At 48.1% G+C, this 20,755-nt stretch overlaps 1 protein-coding gene across 9 annotated transcripts in view; it reads left to right on the top strand.

The window, feature by feature from the left end:
* KIF21A (kinesin family member 21A) overlaps window positions 1-20,755 on the top strand; it is an 820,176-nt gene that overhangs the window by 179,018 nt on the left and 620,403 nt on the right. For all 9 annotated transcript variants that reach the window (XM_078679965.1, XM_078679910.1, XM_078679946.1 and 6 more), the window contains exon 3: window positions 3,112-3,294. In XM_078679965.1, the coding sequence (XP_078536091.1) occupies window positions 3,112-3,294 (183 nt within the window). The remainder of the gene's footprint in view (window positions 1-3,111; window positions 3,295-20,755) is intronic.

The following is a 20,755-nucleotide window of genomic DNA, read 5'->3' as shown; positions in this document are numbered from 1 at the left end:
ACCCTTTTGCAGCTCCATGCCAAATGTAGAAAGTATGCGCCTGACAACCTGCACCTTGTACAGTTTGCATCATCTCTCAACCCATACCTGAACAGTCTAGCAGGTGTGAAAATACATTTGTTATAAATATTTAAAATGGGTGATACGCATGTTACAATTTGACGTTAAAATCCCCATCAGCGTACAGATAAATCCCCATCCCTCCTGCATTCATTGTAGGTTTAATGAAGAGTTACATCGTTCAAGCGCTTGGTTTAGTCTCTGCGGCTTATCCCCCTGCATCGCATTGCAAAGCCTAGTGACCAGGTGGCAGCATGTGGAGCTAGTAAGTAGTGTTTGCAATGCACATGGTGTGGTGGATTTGTCCGGGAATGAGGGGTATAGCTCCCTCATGGCTCAGAGGTAAAAATATATGAATGTGAAGAATGGTGTTATATTTTGGAAATCGGTCAAGTCCACTGAATTTATGAATTTCCCTTCTGGGTACATGTCACTCATTGTCTCCAGCCATACCAGTTTGAGCACCGCGAGTGCCTCTGGCTCTTGTGTTACTGAAAGGACTGGTTGATGCACAATGGGGTGTTTCTGGGCATACAATGGAAACTTGTGGGCTCTCACTTCGAGAGCCAGCCAAGCGGACGCTGTACAGTGTATTGAGTTAATTTGTGGTTTATCTCTGCGCTTGTGCCTTAAAATATAATAGAGTGGGGTAGGGTGTGCATCTCTCTCCTCAACTGCCAGGTGGGGCGTGTTTGCTTGAGGATGGTACCAGTAGTGCCCAAATTGCGCTTGGCGCAGAGATAATGCAGATGCATATTGGGTGCTCCAAGTCGCCCTGGTCATATGTCATGGTGCCACCTAATGTGATTACTTGCCTGCCCATGCCAACGTTATCAGGTGTGTGAGTAGCATTCAGAAGAGGGATCTGGGTAGCACGATCGGTATATTAGTGAGCAGATAGAGGAAACGTGGCAATATGATCATTTTCATGATTGCTACCCTGTCAGCTAGGGAGGGCGATATCCTGATCCATCTCAACACTTGATCCTCTAGTTTTGCAATCGCCCTGTCGTAATTTTAATGGATTGCTAGTTCTGGATTCCTGTATATCCACACCCCTAGGTATTTCACTGGATCTGCATCCATTCCAGGGGGTATTCTAACATGTGCGGTGACGTGAATGGTGTTGGCGGGATTATCACAGATTTTGTCCAGTTAATACTGAGTCCTGAGTCCCGTAAAATAGGATATATTACTGAATGAGTGGTGTAGAGTGCTCAACTGGGTCCCGTACATAAAGGACTAGGTCTTCTGTATATGGTGATATGTCTATTGATCTCTGCCAAAAGCGCAGCACCAGTGTCGCGTGCCTCTGTGTGATTATGCGCACCAGCTGTTCCAGAGCTAATGAGAACTGGCTTGGAAGAGGGGACATTCCTGCCGGGTGCCCCTGTGTATATACAGAGGTGCCAATGTGTGCCTGTTAATACGTACTCAACCCAACGGGGACATGTAGAGCAGGCTTATCTTCTCAGAAAGGATTTAGGGATCCCCATTCGCTTTCGAATAGTGAATACAGCACAGCATTTTTGCTGGCCTTTGCAAAAGTTAGCTAAGCTTCTTTTTGTCTTCTCACGCTGTACTCCCTTTTTCCTGTAACTCCTTTATTTTCCTCCATATAATTTTGTGCCAATGAACCTTTCATATAGGAGATGGGACTGATGCTGACTTTCTGCTTTGCTTTTTGTTTGAGCCTGTCCGACAAATTGGGGACCCCGAAAAGGCCACAAAGCATTGCTCCCAAATTGACTCTGCCAAACTCCAGATGCACCACTTTTCCAGATGAGCATCTGACCAGTTGCTTCTCAATCCAGTGCTAGAAAATGTGATTGAAGCAGCCAATCTTGTATGGCTTTTGCATGTGTGGAATGGATGCTGTAAACGTTCAAAGACCACATGGAAACTAATTCTCTTATTGTGTTGCCCCTCTCTTGATCATGCCCTGTTTTTTGATCTAGCCATCCTATTCTCTGAGTAATGCTTATTGTTCTACACAATCTTGCACATCTTGGCTTGCACCTGGTTTGGCAGTAGTCCTCCTTTGTTTTTTCTTTATTTATTCAATCCAGTTAAGGTTTTTGGGGGTTATTTCTTACCTGTGCCCCTAGTGGTTGCCAGTCATTGGTACGTACTAGCCCGCTCCGTGGCTTGGGCTGCACAATAATGCGCAAGGCCAAGACTTGCTCTTCTCTTCTAATGGTTATATTCTCTGATGGTACCACTCCCCCGAACCTTTGAAAATTTACCAGGAAAAGTTAACATAGGTGCACCACTATTGGTACTGTCACTGATCCTCCTGTATTGTGCCAGTGGCAGAGGGAGGGGTTTGTCCACCTCAAGCATCCCTTGAGTTTTTAACTGTGGGTTTCTGATCGGTCTTCGGCTTCACCTATAGAAATCCTTTCAGCTGCCAATTCATTTAGGGCCAGGGTCTCTGAGCATGGCGAAAGTTTGAAATCAGCATTGGAGCATTAAGAAAGTATAGTGGTCTTTGGTCCCTGGCTCATCAGTACCACCACTTTACGACCTATATCGTTTCTATCTTCTGTGGACATTTGTTTGTGGACAGTTGCCCTGTTTCCTCCTCTGATGTAATCATATCAGAGAAATTGTGTCTTAATCTTGCATCCTGTTCAATTGGCATGTCTAATAATGCACATAGGATTCGGAGGCTGGATATATTTCCACACTCCTGTCATTAAGTATCCTTTATTGAACCTGCTGTGATCCTGTATATTTCCCTAAGTGAAGTGTGATGAAAGGATATTTTCCCGTTATTAGCATATAACGTAATTTTGTTTTTGATCAGTTCACGGATTTGTTTTTGATCAGTTTACAGTTTTTGTCCTACTTTTCTGTTTTAGAGCAGTATATATGGAAAATCACCGTTATGACTGAAATTTTAGACCCTATTATAGCACTTTGCTTTGGATCCATGTATTTTATGGAGTGAGGCAAATTTACTGTAACTCTTGGTGTGGTCTACGTTTACAATATCATTTCTGTAAGTAAACATGTGCTGATCATTTATTGTCTGCTTTCCTTTTCCAGACAGGCTCTGGCAAAACATATACCATGGGAACAGGATTTGATGTCAACATTTCTCAAGATGAACAAGGTATTATCCCACGTGCTGTTAAACATCTTTTTCATTGTATTGAAGAAAGAAAGGTGGCCGCTGTTAGCCATGGACTGCCTCCTCCAGAATTCAAAGTCAATGCTCAATTCTTAGAGGTATGTATTATTTTAGATTGCTTTTTCTGTAAGAAACCTGGCTAACTGTGCTGTGCTACTCCATTTATAACTATTTATTGATAGAAATTATTTAAAAGAGTGTGCCTGTTTTGCTATATTTTTCTGATAGTGACTTCAAATTGCAGAATCTTCTCCTTAAAATATATGCCCCAGGCACAAGACTGGATCCAGAAAATTTTGCGAAAGTACCTATGCGTGCCAGGAGATGGTGCCTGCAGCTCCATGCCTACATCGTTAACGATAAATGCGACTTCTGTGGGCCCATATGGTTACCACCCATGCGCCAAGACAGCAAACAGTTACTTTTTTCCTTGCCAATAGATGTGAATCTGGCGCTCCCTCTGGTCTTTGACCACGTTTTAAATTTTTTTTCTCTATTCGTATGTAAGGGATGTCTCCCAACAACTCTACAGACTGATACCCACTTGGTCTGCCTGTGATGCCTGGTGTCGTCCCACAGCTTGCAGTGACTGCACCCAGGTGCACCTAGATGCTATCCGGGAGTGCAAGGCCAAGATTCTAGTTTCCTGACACTGTTAAGCCCTGTGCTAGTCAAAGTAGCTGATCCTGTTCTTGACCTCGTGACTGCTTACCCGACACCCTGGACCAGCCCAACACCAACCTTGACACAGCGTCGTGCTGACCTTGCCCAAATCGGACTCAGACGCTGCTTCCTCTTTTGATTGATCCTTCTGACTTCGTCACTGTTGCCCTGCCCCAGATCAGGGAACGTGTCCTTCTGGACTTTTTTAGGACGGATTTAGACACTTGCAAGGGTAACATTAGCCAGTATCAGGGTGACTGGTATGACGAGATGCAGGAGGCGAGCAGCCATTGCAAGACTCAGTCTTGTTTTAACCCTGGACCCGCCACCGAAGAATCTGCCTCTTTTGCAGTGCTGGTATTCAGGGCTGCAGATGTGCTAGACCTCCAGCTGCCCATGCAGGAGGTCAACACTAATCTCCTAACAGAGGTGCTACAAGCTGGTCGCACTTCGATCTGATCCTTTCCTCTCATTTAATGAGGCCCTGATGATTGTTTTGTTGGAGACCTGGGCCAAAGTCTATTCACAGGCGCCTGTTAAACGTCAAATTACTCCTTGTCATCAGCCAGCGTCAGGATAACCAGCTTGTTTTTCTCAACAACCTTCCTGTGAGAATCAGGTGGTGGCCTCTGCCAGAAAAATTTACCTAAATGTGTTCCCTTCTGCGCCACCTGGCAGAGTCAAAATACATTGACACATTCGGGTGTAGAGTGTTCTCGTCAATCGGTCTGGGTCTCTGATCCATGGACACCTCCAGTCTTTTGGGACATTATTTCCATGCCCTATGGGATTCCATGGCCCACATTCTGCTCATAGTTTTGGATGAAACCAGGGCTATTCTGTCCCAATCCATTCATGATGGCTGTGTTATGGCCATATTTTCGATCCCTTGTGGGCTGGACACTATAGATCTTTTGGGTAGGGCCATTGGAACCAGTGTGGCTCTCCATCGGCATGCTTTGATGCAGTCTATTGAGTTCTCTGAGGATGTTCAATCTAGGCTTATGGCTCCAGACTTTTTGGGGATAAGGCGGACTCTGCATTGGAGAGCTTTATGGATTATCGGGAGCCCCATTCCAATCTCTGGGCCAATTTTGTCCCTCATGGTGTTGGATGGGGGTTTCAGTTTTATTACCTGTCGCCACTGGCTCAGCAATCACTCCAAGCCTTTTGAGGTCACGGGCAAAGATCTCATAAGTCACATGGACAACAGCGGCAGCGAACCGCCAGTCCACTGCTGTTTTGATTGCTGAGCTTCCCTCAGCCTCTGTGATGAGTCCTTACCTGTGCACAACCATCCTGTTAGCAGTAGGATTCAGCACTTCCTACAAGGGGGGCAGGCTATCACCTCAGACTAGTGGGTGTTCAGAAGGGTTAAACTCTTTCATTCTTGGACACCATCCCAAGAATGGCTGATGGGGGACCATCCGTCCCTTTTGCATTCGGAAGTGCTAAAGTAGCAATGGAGCGGATGCCGATCCCAGAAGTAAAACATGGTTTGTATTGCTGCTATGTTCTGGTGCCCAAAAAGGATAGAGTGCTGCCACCTGATTTTAGATCTTAACCTTCTCAATGCCATGCTGAGGAAGGACAAGTTCAAGATGCTCACTTTGGCTCAGGTCTTGTCTGCCCTATACCATGGGAACTGCATGGTAGCGCTGGACCTGCAGGACGCCCATTTCCGCATTCCTGTTCTGCAGGCCCACAGGCGTTACCAGTAGGTTTCAGTTCGCTGTGCTCCAATTTGGCCCTACCATTGCCCTTTAAGTGGTCACAAAAGGGATGGTGGTGATGGCAGTTTTCATTGTTTTATGCTTTACCATTTGTCATATTTTAGTTTGTTCTGCTTTATCTTACCAGTAGACAGCCTCTCACAGGGGAGCCTGTGAGAGCTGTAGGGGTTGCTGGATCCCGGTTACAAGCCCCTATTTCATTTCCCCATGTGTTTTTATCATTCTGTGGCGCCGGCCTGACCACGCCCCGTCTTCTGGAGGGGTATTTAAACATTCAGGAAGCATGTCCCTGCCGAAGACACACCAAAGGCAAGCACGTCTACGGCCATACTGCACCTAGCTCCAGGACCCCTGATCTCCAGCTCACCATCCAAAAGGGCTAATCTCTTACACAAGTAAGGAACTCTGCGATTTCCAACCGGGATGCACCTTAAACGGCGTGTGCTGACCTTGCCCCCCTTTCCCAAACAACTTATCTCACATGCCCCAGCTGCAGTGTGGTTATATTAGCCTTTGCTAAATGCAAAACCTTCTAACAGAAGAAAAAAGCAAATTCCATACCCAGCAGATAGAATCAGCCCACCCCAGCAATAATCTGGCTGGTCCGAGCCAAGACTTATGTGACTGTGTAGCACGTAGTTGCAGGGACAAAGTCAACAGAATTTTCCAGATCTGTGATAATGCTGTAGAGGCAGAATAAATGAGCGTGCACGTTCCCTTGAAACCCAGCCTATGTCCCTCTGACCGAATTCTCTCCTACAACTCCAGACCAAGTGTCTAAACTCAACAGCGCAAAATCCGGGTCCTCTAAAAACCCTTGCCCTCCTGGTTTACTTAAATGAGCACCCGTAATCATAGCTTGTAACCTTTCAGATATTTTTAACCCAATGTTCGCTACAGGAGTTTTTCCTTCAATTTGGAAAAAAGCATCTATTCTCCCACTATTGAAAAAACCCAACCTGGATCCTACAGACTCCAACAACTACAGCCCAATTTCCCACCTCCCTTATTGTTAAAATTGTGGGAAAAAATCCTTAATGTGCAGCATGCCCAGTTAATCTACGAAAATCATCTTTTGTACCCAACTCAGTTCGGGTTCAGACTTGAACATAGCATGGAAACATCCCTTATCAAAGCCACAGAGGAGATAAGAGCTGTCGTAGACATCGGAGGCTCGGCAGCTCTTATTCTCCTCTACTTATCCGCAGCCTTTGATACAGTCAATCACAAGATCTTAATTAACAGGCAGGATGAACATGAAATTAAGGGCAAAGCCTTCACACTACTTGCCTCCTTCCTCTCTAATAGGGAAAATTTTGTGGTATTAGGCAGCTTTGAGTCCTCCCGTTTCTCTCTCTCCCATGCAGGCCCCTTACGGATCCTTGCTTAGTCTCACTCTGTTTCATTTGTTTAAATTAGTTTTTTTAACAATTATTATTGGTAGCCGTTCACATGTGTGTGTGTGTATATATATATATATATATATATATATATATATCCACACCACTTCCCACTCAAAGAATGGGACCGACACATGCTCCGAGGTTCAGGTAAAATTTATTTGCTTCTTTCAGGCCAAGGTCAAATGTCCTGTTAAAAGGTGAAACGCTGGGCAGACGCGTTTCAGCCTGTCAGCTTTCCTCAGTGCCCATTTCACCATAGATGATGTTACACTTGGGGGCTTATATTTAAAGATGAAGTCATCGTTTGCTGATTGGTGCAAACAAAGTTGCCCGCCCACCACAACCTCCAGCCGTGACAGTTCCGCGTCACTCCATGCCGGGTTTTGTGCTCTCCTCGCTGGTGAATGCTGGTACAGTGAGCAGCAATGTTCAAACACACAGTGGTGTCCCAGTCTCTGCTGGCCTTGAGAGGAACTTTATTTTCCGGCAGGGTCCGCAGGAAGCAGAGATGTTCAAATTGCACCCGAACCTCTTCAAGCAGCATACAGCTGCTCCTTTTCTCCCCGGAATGGCCACACAACTACAGTGAGTGATCAGGACCCTCCAGGGGGGCGACGTGCTGTGCTTTCTTCCACTCTACCACTCGGCGCAGGTTTATGCACGTAGCTCCAGATCGAAAGGGCGTGCCGGTAAAGACGGTCCCTGCAAACCGTCTCACATCTCCACACCACTTCCCACTCAAAGAATGGGACCGACACATGCTCCGAGGTTCAGGTAAAATTTATTTGCTTCTTTCAGGCCAAGGTCAAATGTCCTGTTAAAAGGTGAAACGCTGGGCAGACGCGTTTCAGCCTGTCAGCTTTCCTCAGTGCCCATTTCACCATAGATGATGTTACACTTGGGGGCTTATATTTAAAGATGAAGTCATCGTTTGCTGATTGGTGCAAACAAAGTTGCCCGCCCACCACAACCTCCAGCCGTGACAGTTCCGCGTCACTCCATGCCGGGTTTTGTGCTCTCCTCGCTGGTGAATGCTGGTACAGTGAGCAGCAATGTTCAAACACACAGTGGTGTCCCAGTCTCTGCTGGCCTTGAGAGGAACTTTATTTTCCGGCAGGGTCCGCAGGAAGCAGAGATGTTCAAATTGCACCCGAACCTCTTCAAGCAGCATACAGCTGCTCCTTTTCTCCCCGGAATGGCCACACAACTACAGTGAGTGATCAGGACCCTCCAGGGGGGCGACGTGCTGTGCTTTCTTCCACTCTACCACTCGGCGCAGGTTTATGCACGTAGCTCCAGATCGAAAGGGCGTGCCGGTAAAGACGGTCCCTGCAAACCGTCTCACATCTCCACACCACTTCCCACTCAAAGAATGGGACCGACACATGCTCCGAGGTTCAGGTAAAATTTATTTGCTTCTTTCAGGCCAAGGTCAAATGTCCTGTTAAAAGGTGAAACGCTGGGCAGACGCGTTTCAGCCTGTCAGCTTTCCTCAGTGCCCATTTCACCATAGATGATGTTACACTTGGGGGCTTATATTTAAAGATGAAGTCATCGTTTGCTGATTGGTGCAAACAAAGTTGCCCGCCCACCACAACCTCCAGCCGTGACAGTTCCGCGTCACTCCATGCCGGGTTTTGTGCTCTCCTCGCTGGTGAATGCTGGTACAGTGAGCAGCAATGTTCAAACACACAGTGGTGTCCCAGTCTCTGCTGGCCTTGAGAGGAACTTTATTTTCCGGCAGGGTCCGCAGGAAGCAGAGATGTTCAAATTGCACCCGAACCTCTTCAAGCAGCATACAGCTGCTCCTTTTCTCCCCGGAATGGCCACACAACTACAGTGAGTGATCAGGACCCTCCAGGGGGGCGACGTGCTGTGCTTTCTTCCACTCTACCACTCGGCGCAGGTTTATGCACGTAGCTCCAGATCGAAAGGGCGTGCCGGTAAAGACGGTGCCTGCAAACCGTCTCACATCTCCACACCACTTCCCACTCAAAGAATGGGACCGACACATGCTCCGAGGTTCAGGTAAAATTTATTTGCTTCTTTCAGGCCAAGGTCAAATGTCCTGTTAAAAGGTGAAACGCTGGGCAGACGCGTTTCAGCCTGTCAGCTTTCCTCAGTGCCCATTTCACCATAGATGATGTTACACTTGGGGGCTTATATTTAAAGATGAAGTCATCGTTTGCTGATTGGTGCAAACAAAGTTGCCCGCCCACCACAACCTCCAGCCGTGACAGTTCCGCGTCACTCCATGCTGGGTTTTGTGCTCTCCTCGCTGGTGAATGCTGGTACAGTGAGCAGCAATGTTCAAACACACAGTGGTGTCCCAGTCTCTGCTGGCCTTGAGAGGAACTTTATTTTCCGGCAGGGTCCGCAGGAAGCAGAGATGTTCAAATTGCACCCGAACCTCTTCAAGCAGCATACAGCTGCTCCTTTTCTCCCCGGAATGGCCACACAACTACAGTGAGTGATCAGGACCCTCCAGGGGGGCGACGTGCTGTGCTTTCTTCCACTCTACCACTCGGCGCAGGTTTATGCACGTAGCTCCAGATCGAAAGGGCGTGCCGGTAAAGACGGTGCCTGCAAACCGTCTCACATCTCCACACCACTTCCCACTCAAAGAATGGGACCGACACATGCAAGTGCATAAAAAAATAATGATGTGGAATCCATATTCAAAAGTGAGTAAAGCAGTTCGTAAATCAGGGTTCATTCAACAAACAATTCGATAGTCATTGTAACCAACGGAAATATATCCTGAATGAAGCAGATTGAAATTATAAACATGGACGAATTAAAGTATATATATAGAGATTTCATATCCACCTAATACATGTAAATTAACGCCCGCAGTGCATTTGAGCGAGTAATGACATAGTGCCATATAAATGGAAAGAAGCATAACTATTCACAAGTAAAAGAACATCCATGTTCTGGAATAGATGGGAATACAATAACTAATATAATGAACGCATATGACTCAATGACCCTAACCGTAGCTAATTACACAATGGATAAAAAATCAGATATAATGAAAGGAAGCGAGTGATAACAGATTAAACATTAAAAAAAATATCTATATATCTATATCAAGAGGTGAACACATACAGATCACAGTTATTTGACCATGACATCTGTGGTATATTTACTGTACGCAGCATGTGGGGTGCTGGGTAGGAGAGGAGGTTGAGGGAAGGGTACTGGGGAGTGGGGTTAGAGAAGTGATGAACAGATAAGATAAGTGTTGCCCAACTTGGTGTTCCGTTACCCTCCAGCTTCCGCGCCTCTGATTATTGATTCTTGTAGTTAGTGGGATGTTGTATGGCAAAGTCCCCATCTCACTAATCAGTTGTGGTGTACCCTGGAGGTGCGTTTTAGGTGCACGAGGTTCAAGGTCATGCAGAACCTCAAGCTATAGGTTTAGTTGCCTGTTATTCTGCACTAGCTACTAGTGTTTGCATCCTATCTGTGTCCTGTCAGACAGTACAAAGATCCAGTCCCATGCTGCCGCTATTGAGAGTGTTCGAAACCCCAGGGTGTCTTCACGATGTAAAGCAACTCTTTCCTCCTGAGCCCTATTCACCAGTGACTGAAACCAGGCTTTTCTAGGTGGGGGTTTTCTAGGACTTCCAGCGCCTAGTAATCTAGTGCTTGGCCACAACTAACCCTAGGTCTATGAATACGGATGTCACCATGTATTTTTTGGATCTATGATCTAAGCCTAAAAAGGGGGACTTCCCAGGTAGATTCGACAGTTCGGCCAGTGCACTCTGATAAGTATGTAGTGACAGTTTCCCAATAAGTGATGAAAGTCGTGCAGGCCCATAATATGCAATAGGTCCCCATCTTCCTGCCTACATCTGGGGAAGTGGGCATCAGTACGGTTGAAGTATTTGTTTATCTTGTCTGGTGTCCGATATGCTATGTGTATTTTGAAATATTGTATTTGTCGAAACCTGGTATTCCTTGGAATGTTTGGGCACCTTGAGTATAGTCGACCATTTACGCTCAGTTTATTGAATGTGGAGGTCAGTGTCCCAGTGTTGCTGAAGCAACACCAATGGGTGTGCCGCATGTATCCTTAGTGATTACACAAACCACTTTGTAAAGTGTCTGCGGTGCCCAGTTTTTGTATTGGACGGTAAGGTGTGTTGTGGGCAGAAAGTTCTGCTGCGGCCACAGCTTGGTGTTTTCTAGGTGTACCCTGTATCGTAGAGAAGGCACGTATGGGATGACATTTCTTGTGAGTCGCAGGCTGTGGTGAAAACCGTGTTGGGCTACCGCCAGTATCAATTGGACGGAAGCCTCTCCTTTTTCTGCCGGGATGGGACAGGCTTATGATATATGGGTGCGTGTGTGCAGGCTGTTGTGTAGCGGTGTCAGCTAGTTCCAGCCCGCTAACCCACGGGCTATACATTGTAATTGCGCTGCTAGGTAATAATACTCCATGATGGCTATGGCAAGTCCTCCCTTATCTGTTGGCAGATAGTTTGGCTAACGCTACTCTAAATCCTGAGTCGTGCCATATGAAGCCTTGCATAGTGCCTTCTAGTGAGCGAGAAACTGGGTAGTTGATATACAGTCAGGTTGGTGAAGTAATATTGCAGCTGTGGGAGGACCACCATATTTAAGAGTGCAATTCGACTCATGTCTGCAAGAGGCAGAGTGCACCAGAATGTCATTTCCGATTTGATCACATTGATGGCTTTTGTGAGGTGGCCTTCTGGGAGATCCTCTTGCTGATGGTATATCCAGACCCCTAGGTATCGGAATGCCGAATGCTGCCACTGCACCGAGCCTCCATTTACCACGAGTGCCGGGTCGCAGGTTGCCTCAGCGAATGGGTATAGACATGATTTCCATCAGTTCACTCGCAAGCCCAACAGGGAGGCAAAGTCCGAGGCAAAGTCTGACAGCGTCTTCTCTATGACATCACATGGTTCCTGTATATCCCGGAGGTAAATCAGCAGGTCCTCAGCGTACAGGGATACTATGTGTGTGCCATCTCCCAGGGAGATTCCCCATTCTTCTCCCCTCCTTCATAGGGTCTCAGCGAGTGGCTTTATTGCTTGGGAAAACAATAACGGGGAGAGCGGGCATCCCTGTCTGGTGCCACGACCTATGGGAACCGGGTCAGATACATAGGGACCTATCTCGACATGTGCAGTGGGCTGGGTGCACAGTAGATCAATAAGACTCAGGAAATGGGTGCCTAGTTCGTACCTAGCTAGAGTGGCAAATACAAATTCCCATTCTAGCGTGTCAAACGCATTCCCAGGTAGAGTACCAAGCAACCTGAATGTGGCCAACGTTCCTTCGACTAGTTAGCTACTTGGAAAAAGTGCCTCATGCACAATGAGGTTCTGCGAGCTGGCACAAAGCCATTCTGATTGATGTGGACCGCTGGGGTACCATTGGGGCCAGTCAATTTGCTAAGATTTTGCCCAGTATCTTGTAGTCCGTGTTTAATAATGCTAATGGACGATGAGAACCCAATAGCTCAGGGCTTCTATCTGGTTTAAGCAGTGAGACGATTAGGGACTCACGGAGTGTCCCTGGGAGGATGGATGCCTCCTGCGAGCTATTGTACAATGACAGTAGATGTCGACTAGGGCTGCTATATATGCCTTGTAATATTCAGCCGGCAGCCGGTCCGGCTCAGGTGCCTTACCCGAAGCTAATGCTTTGTATAGCAGCCTGGACCTCCAAGAGTGTTATTGTCTCGTCTAGTTCTGCCCTTTGCTTTGGGGGTACGGTCACGTGGGTAATGGGGATAAAAAGGCCTCCAGTGACGTGGGGTCTACATTGATGACTGATTTGTATAGCTTCGAGTAATGCTTGGTCAATTCTTGGTAAATTTCGTGTTGGGTAGTCAATACGTGCCCGGGCATAGAGTGTAGTGAAAGGACCGGGTGCTGTGGTTGTTCCTGTCTGATCCGTCGCGCCAGCAAGCAGCCCACTCTGTCAGCTGTTGTGTGGGTTTGTGCTGAGTGCGAGGAATAAATCAGAGATAGCAGCCGTTCTGTGGCTTTGGTGCGCTCTTGCCTCAATTTGGCCAAGATGTGCTGGGCGTTAGGGTGACGCACTGCATCTGACTCCAGTCTACGTGTCACCTCTCGATCTAGCTGGCGACGGCTGCCCCAACTGAGGCCTAAGCACGGTCCCCTCCCTACCGTTTTGAATGCATCCCATTCACTGCCTTTGTCTGCGACAAAGCCTGTGTCTGTTTCAAAAAAGGTGTCTATGGTTGCACCCAGTGATGCTCTGAAAGGGGGATCTTCCAATGCTGTTGGTTGCAGCTCTCAGAGGTTTTTTATATGCCCTACTCACTCCCCCTGAAACTGTAATATGTGGGGGTTGTGGTCTGAGTGTGTGCGGCCTAAGTAATCCACTTGAGTGCAGTCAGTGATTAACGCTGTAGTACCCATGAAGTAATCGACATAGACATGAAGTCCATGTGGGGGGAGTGAAAGGAGTAGAGTAAAAGGAGTAGAGCCAGGTCGACTAGCTGACAATGGTGAAGCCACTCCTTTAGAGCTCTGGCGTTGGATGTGGCAGCGGTTTGCAGAAGTGGTGGGAAGGACCTATATTGACTCGTGTCCAGTACTGCATTTAAGTCCCCTCCCAACAACCAAAGAATATCACACCAGCGTGATAGCACTCCAGATGATGTCTGCCAGAAAGCTGCCTGTTCTGTGTTTGGGGTTTGTATAGACCCTAACATTATGTGTTTCCCATCTAACCGGCCTTTCACCAGTAAACAGCGATGGCACATGTCCATTTCTACCTCCTCTGGATAAAGGGGTTTGCAGGCATATGTAAATTAGGGCTCCCCAAACAAAGGAGTATCATCCTGTGGCGATTACTTTTCCTCGCCGTCTGTGCTGTAGTTTTCGGATCTCTGGTTGCACGAGATGTGTCTCTTGTAATAATGCTATGTGAGTTGTGTGGCGCTTGAGGTGTGCGTAAGTTTCATATCAGTGCGCTGGTGTGTGCATGCCTCTTACATTCCTGGTGATTATGTTTGTGGGCATCATGTTTTATGTGAGTTGGTTCATTTTTGTATGCGGGTAGCGCTGTAAGCTAGAGGCAAATCGGTAACGGCGTTCTTGAGTTATAGGCGGATGCCGCGTCTGTAGAAACAATTGTCGCATGACACTGGGAAATATGTCAAACTTAATATTGCCTAACAGGCACTGAGCAGAGGGACAACATGTGTCTGCCCAAACTACGAACTTCACCAAGTGTCAACTACCGACTGGTCATGTCGGGGTCCAGGGGGTGGTTGTGTCTGCTGGAGAATGCAACGGTGGTACATGTGTAGGCCCTATGTTGACATTAAATTGGGTGCGTTGCACATCTGCAGTTATGTGAGGCCCTGTGGTTAGGAAACTGGGCAAGCCCCCTCCCTATGCATGGCTTGTGTATGAGGCCCGCTCTGGTGCCCTCTGCATTTGCTGATGATGACGTGTTAGCATGCAGCACGCATGTTTATGTAGCTATTTGCACAATATCATAAGAGTCATAGTTCACATTAGTTCATCTGCTGTCTGAGGTGTCACTGTCGGGGGTTGCTGGAACTCTTCTCCGGAGGACCACACTGCAGAAGGCTTTTTTCACTGAGGGACTGTTCAGATGAAGCGTCCAGGTCTCTGCTCTTGTTGCAGCTTTGTATTGTTCCAGCGTCTCTTCTGTAGTATCTGTTCCAAGTTAGGGACAGCACGGAGATGTGTGGGTGGTCTCTTGCTTCATTTGCGTTTCCCCTAGTGATTTTCGGGATAGTCTGAGGCAAACTTTTTATTGGTTTCTCGTCCACTCTGCGACGTGTGGTGGCCTGCTGTTTTCAGCCAGTCTTAGGCCCCCGCCACTGTGTTAAAGAAATGAGTGGATCCATTCAGGACGACTCTGAGACGAGCTTGGAAAGAGTAGAGCGTATCGAATGTCCAGTTCCCGCATGCGTGCCTTAACTGCTAGGAATGTACCTCTCTGTTTCTGCACTCCTAGGGCGTAATTCGGAAAAAACAGAACTGATGCGCTATCTACTCCTATTTCCTCCAGTTTGCGAATTTCGAAAAGTTATGCATCATGCTCTTTGAGATTGAGATGTTGGAAGAGGAGATGCCGGGGACCTGCGCCTAGTGGGGGGTTGTCTCGAGGGCACCCTGTGGGCTCTCTCCACCATGAAGAAAGTAGAGAACGTCTCATGGGTAGAAGGGATTTCAGCCACCGTTCCGTATATGCCATGGCATCCAGACCCTCTGCTCCCTCGGCATTCCCACCATCCTCATGCTGTTACAGTGGGGATGACCCTCTGCATCATTCATTCTGTGTTCTAGAGTGTGCATTTGCGCTGAGAGCTCTCGCACATCAGTTGACATGGCCTTGGCAGCTGGGCCTCTTCCATCTCTGCCTCTATCTCGCAGACCCTGTCAACCAGCTTCTGATGGTCCGCATGGAACAGGGTGAAATCAGAGGTAATTTTGTCTATGCACCCCTCTAGAGACGTTTATGTCTGTGCCAGGGAGACTTCCATCTTTTCCACTGCCTGGAGTATGGAGTCAATCATGGATTCCATTTTGAGGGCCGTGGAAGATTCTGATGTTTCCTGATCCTGTCCAGGTTGCGTGGCATTGGTGGCTGGCTGCGAGTTCGCCAGTCCCGGTCCAGTGCGTTGTCTGCCCATCCTGAAGAGCATTGAGGGGTGGTGCTGCCCTGCTTCCTGTGTGTAGGTGTTATAAATGGGGTTACCAATTCTACAGGGTGTAGCATGGAGCAGAGCAGGCAGGTCAAACTTCAGAGGACATGTGTGAAGTATCCACGCAGTACCCACAGACGACACACCAGGCACACTACAAAAGAGACACGACACCGCTTCTGGTTGGAAAAAGAATACGTTCTGTATTATCTCCATCCTGCAAAGGTAAAACACAGTAACGCCCAGTAATCACAAGAGGGCACTAACTGGCGCCAGGGCAATGAATGCAAGGGGGATTATTTACATGGGAAATGGGAAAAGAATAAAAGGTTAAGTCCGTGAGTCCATGGCTGAAATAAGAATGTTATCATTGGCAGGAAACATTAACAGAATACGGGAGAAAAAGAAATACTAGGCATGAAACCCAAGGTCAATATTGCAGGGCAAACACAGGCATTAATCCTTGCCATCACCTGGGTAGAAGGCTTTTAGCATACAAGGAAACATTAGGCATAAACACACAACAGGGCCTGCATCCGCGTCTCCTGTGAAAAGAAACATGCAGCACCTGGCATTAACAGCTGGCCTAGGCCGGCATAATCACATTTAACATGGGGCATCCATAACTCTTTGGAGAACCCTGGGGCAAGTAAGTACACCATCAAATAAAACATTAGGTGCAAACCATTGACCTCAGGCCTAGAAAGGTTCCAGGGTTATTAAACATATGCGCCTCCCTGAGCATCAACCACGTTTTCTGCTCAAGGACAGGCTGCAAAGAACACTCCCCTAGCCAGGGGTTCACTTTAGCACCAAATGAAAACAGTATCAAGGACACTGGCCACTGCAGGGGGCTAAACAGAGCTTTGTAGACGCAGCGCTGTAAGAGACAGCAGTCCTGGCATAAGACCGTTCTTCCCAATAAAACAGTTCCTTCAGGCCAAGCAGCGCTTCTGCCGCACAGCGCTTAGGGCACAGTCCTCCTAATACAGCGCTTAAGAACCAGCAGTTCAGGCAGTAACACTTCCAGCAGTGCAGCGCTTCGCAGGGCAACAGCGTCTTTACGGCACAGTGCCTTAGGGTTCTAGCGCTTAGAGTACACAGCAGCGCTCACACCGCTTGGGCCAGCAGCAGTTCCCATGGCAATACAGCTCTTAAAACACTCACAGCAGGGCAGTCTTGGTCACGGCGCTTTGGGGACACAAGGCAGTCTCCTGCAGGCCAGCGCTTTCAGGGGCACAGCAGGCTGCAACAGTCCTGGGCAAGGTTAGCGCTTTGCAGGCACACAGCGCTGCTTCTAGGCACAGCGCTTTAGGATTGTGGTGCTTAGGCAGGTACACATCAGGCAGCACTCATCCAGGGCCAGGCAATCAGTTCCTTAACAGCACAGCTCTTCCCAGATCATAGCGCTTTAGCACACAGCACTTCCTCTAGGCCCAACACTTCCAGGCGCACAGCGAAAGGGGGCGGACAGTCCCAGCAGCAAGCCCCAGGGTAACTCTTCTCACCTCCTGGGGGGTCCAAGGTGCTTCTTCCCTTCCAGGCACTTCTGGGCGCAGCGCTTGCGTGGCGCAATGTCCTAGCAGCTTCAGGGACCTAGGAGGGCCCTCCGTCTTCAGGGGCCCGGGGGACAGAGCAGCAGGCACTACTGGACCAGGTCAGCAGGTAGTGGGGGCATCATCAAAACAGGGTGGTAGGCTTTCACCATCCCCACTGCAGCGTGGCCCTCCTCCTACACAGCAGCCTGAACTCCTGAAGTGGGGCGGACAGAAGGGGGGTCCTAGATGGGTGCAGGGCCCAGCACACAGGCCCAAGTGGCGGTATCCCCTGGCAGCAGGTCCCCTCACATTCATGTCCCAGCTCTGTCTCTGCACATGACAACTCTACTGCTCTACCTATACCAGAAAGGCTGGAAGCCTCTAGAATGCTCAGGCGAACTAGTTCTAACTGGCTCAGGGGGAGGAGTAGACACACTGGGTGCCAGACTTTCCCTCCAAATGCTGGGGAGGCTGGTACCTAACGACTAGACTGCTAACCTCCTGCAGTCAGGTGGCACAACGCACAGCCATGGCAGCCATTTCAAATGCAAAACACAAATGCTGCTTTTCACCAGGGTACATGTTTACAATGGGGTAAAATAAGTGTACACACCATTGCATTGCATTTAACATTACACAGGGCTTCTCATACCTCACATGGCGTATTCAGTAGCCTTTACCATGGGGGAGACATCCTACATTAGGGGGGCGAAAAGCGAACATTTGTTGGGGAAAAGGGCCAAGTCCAACAGTGGGGCAAGTCCGCATTAAATATGGTGTATCGGTGTCCACCATGCAAGAGTAGTAGAGGCGCAACACAAGCTTGGTAACCCCTAGTTCTGCCGCATCTCCAAAGGGCCACCAGACCTGCCAGAAACCCTCAGGCCGAGGAGCTCTTTGATCAATTCCCTTCAAGTATGTGGCGTCTCAGGTCAGTGAGCAGTTCTGTGCATTATGTTCTTTTGCAGTAGGCATTGGAACTGTGCTCAGTTGGGTCTCCAGATCTTGCCATGTACCGCTATTTAGATCTAGTGCATCCAGAAGTTAGGCGGCCATTCACTCTCATGCAAGAGAGGCAGCTGGGTCGTCGCAGTGCAGGGTCATGGGAGGAATGATTCTCCAGTATTAGGGGTGTCTTTCATACATTCACATGCTTGAATATTCCCCGTCGTCGAAGTGGGAGTCCCACGGTATATAAAATAGTAGTAAAATATATATATATAAAAATTATATAATTATACATATACACAAGAAATGTAATACATACAAAATATATAACGCAAAGTTAAAAGTACCATAGAACTGAAAAAAAGGCCCATAGAAGCCCTAACGGGAGAATTCACTTTAGTAACATATCATAGTCATTATAATAGTCCACATTCCAGCCAATCAGGCAACAGCACCCTCTAGAACCTTCTCCTCAGAAGCTCAAGCCCTCAGATTTTCTACCGCACGTCGTGTGAAGGGAGTCTCCCTGAGCTCTGCGCAGTTTCTTCAACTCTTTTGCTCATTTCAGCTGTCAAGATGTCTTCAACTAAAAAATCTCTATTTAGACCTTGTTCATCCTGTGGAAAACTTCGCCTTTTTCATGAAGATCCTCACAGTAAGTGTATTTACTGTCTTTATCCGGACCATGAAGTAAAGAACTGCAAGTTTTGCAGGACCTTCTCCTCAAAGACTTTAAAGGATAGAGAGACCCGTCTCCTTGAAGACTTCCGAAGATCCAGTTTCAGACATGGAAAGCGTGTCTTCTTTCCATTCTAAAGCCTCTCTCAAGCGTGGGTCAGAGACTGAGATGCCTTCTCCTTTTCTGAAGAGACAGAAGCTCGTTGACGCTTCTAAATCCATCTCCCCACGGGATTTGCTAGCCTCCACGCCTACGGGACCTGGTTCTCTGGCGTTGCAATCCAAAGCTGTGCCCTCGTCATCTAAAACGGGCGTCTACGAGATCCGTCGATGCTGTACCAACGTTGACGAACATGTTCTATGTCAACGACGACGGCGACGACGTCTACCTCGTTGTCGACGCTCCCAGAGGTGAGGCCTATTTCCTCTATTCTCAAGATATCGTCGACGGCCATTAAACCTGCCTTGTCGACGCCTGTGGCTAAGAAGCATTCATCGTCGACGGCCACATCTTCGTCGACGGCCAAGACCTCGTCGACGGCCAAGACCTCATCGACGGCAAAAACCTCGTCGACGGCTGCACCCTCGTCGATGGTTACCAGTTCATCGACGGCGACATCCTCGTCGACGGTGCCTTTGTCGACGACTGTCTCGTCGACGGCGATATCCACGTCGACGACTTCCTCTTCGTCGACGGCACGCAAAGCTACGTCAACGAAGACAAAGGAGAAGATATTATCTCCGTCGACGGCTCCATTGCCATCTGTTTGTTTCCACTGCCACCTCGTCGACTGGACCGTCGACGACACACCATTCACTCGCTACTGCAACTACTTTCACGGTGGTCACAGCTTCAGTGGTCAAACGCCCAGTTCCTTTGAGTCCTATGACTGAAACTCTTCCAACCCAATTATTTGAGTCTGCAGAAGACGATTTTGATGACGGTTCTTATGTGAATGACGTTTTTCGTCCTGCGTCAGAAACGCCGGCATCCAGGGCATCGCTCTGGACTGGGTGCGGTCCTTCTTGCAAGGCCGCTCGCAGGCAGTCCACCTGTCTACTTTCACTGCTCCTTTTTCCTCTCTCACCTGTGGTGTCCCTCAAGGTTCTGCCCTTTCTCCCCTTCTTTTTAATTTATATATGCAACCACTTATGGTTTCCCTTCGTCACTCCCCTGCCACTATCTATAATTATGCTGATGACCTTCAGTTGGTCTTTCTCTTGGACACTCTACCCTCTTCCCGCTCTAATTTTCAAACCACAATGTTGTTGATCTCCGACTGGATGGCTCACAGCCAGCTCAAGTTGAATCCGTCAAAAACAGAACTTGTCCTGGTGGGTGGCCCTACTAATCCTTGGGATGACAATTATTGGCCTCCTTCCCTTGGTACCCCTCCCTGCCCGGTCAGCACTGTGAAAAGCCTTGGAGTGGTCATCTCTGAGGACCTATCTATGAAACCCCAGATCTCGGCTGTGACATCATCCTGTTTTTTTCAACTGCGCAGGATCCGTAAGATCTGTCGTTTTCTTACCAGAGAGGCACTCATTTTAGTTTTACTGGCTTTGGTCATCTCCAGGGTTGACTTTGCTAATCTCCTGTATGTGGGGATTCCTGCTTATCAGCTTCATAAACTTCAGTTAATCCAGAATCAGGCGGCCCGCTTGGTGTTCCACCAACCTAAACACCAGCATGTTTCCCCCCTTCTGAGGAGCCTTCATTGGCTCCCAGTGGCCCAACGGTGCTCCTTTAAACTCGGATGCACCGTCTTCAAATCTCTTCACGACCGCGCCCCTGAATTTGTGTCTTCTAAACTAAGGAGATACCTTCCCACCCGTAATTTAAGATCATCTGCTGATAATCTTCTCTGCATCCCATCTATCCGTCGGAAGAAGCATGG

Source organism: Lissotriton helveticus, chromosome 1_1 (genome assembly GCF_964261635.1).
Source record: "Lissotriton helveticus chromosome 1_1, aLisHel1.1, whole genome shotgun sequence".
Classification (NCBI taxonomy): Eukaryota; Metazoa; Chordata; class Amphibia; order Caudata; family Salamandridae; genus Lissotriton; species Lissotriton helveticus.
The sequence above is the reverse complement of the archived record's forward strand: the minus strand, read 5'-3'. Positions and strand labels throughout refer to the sequence as shown.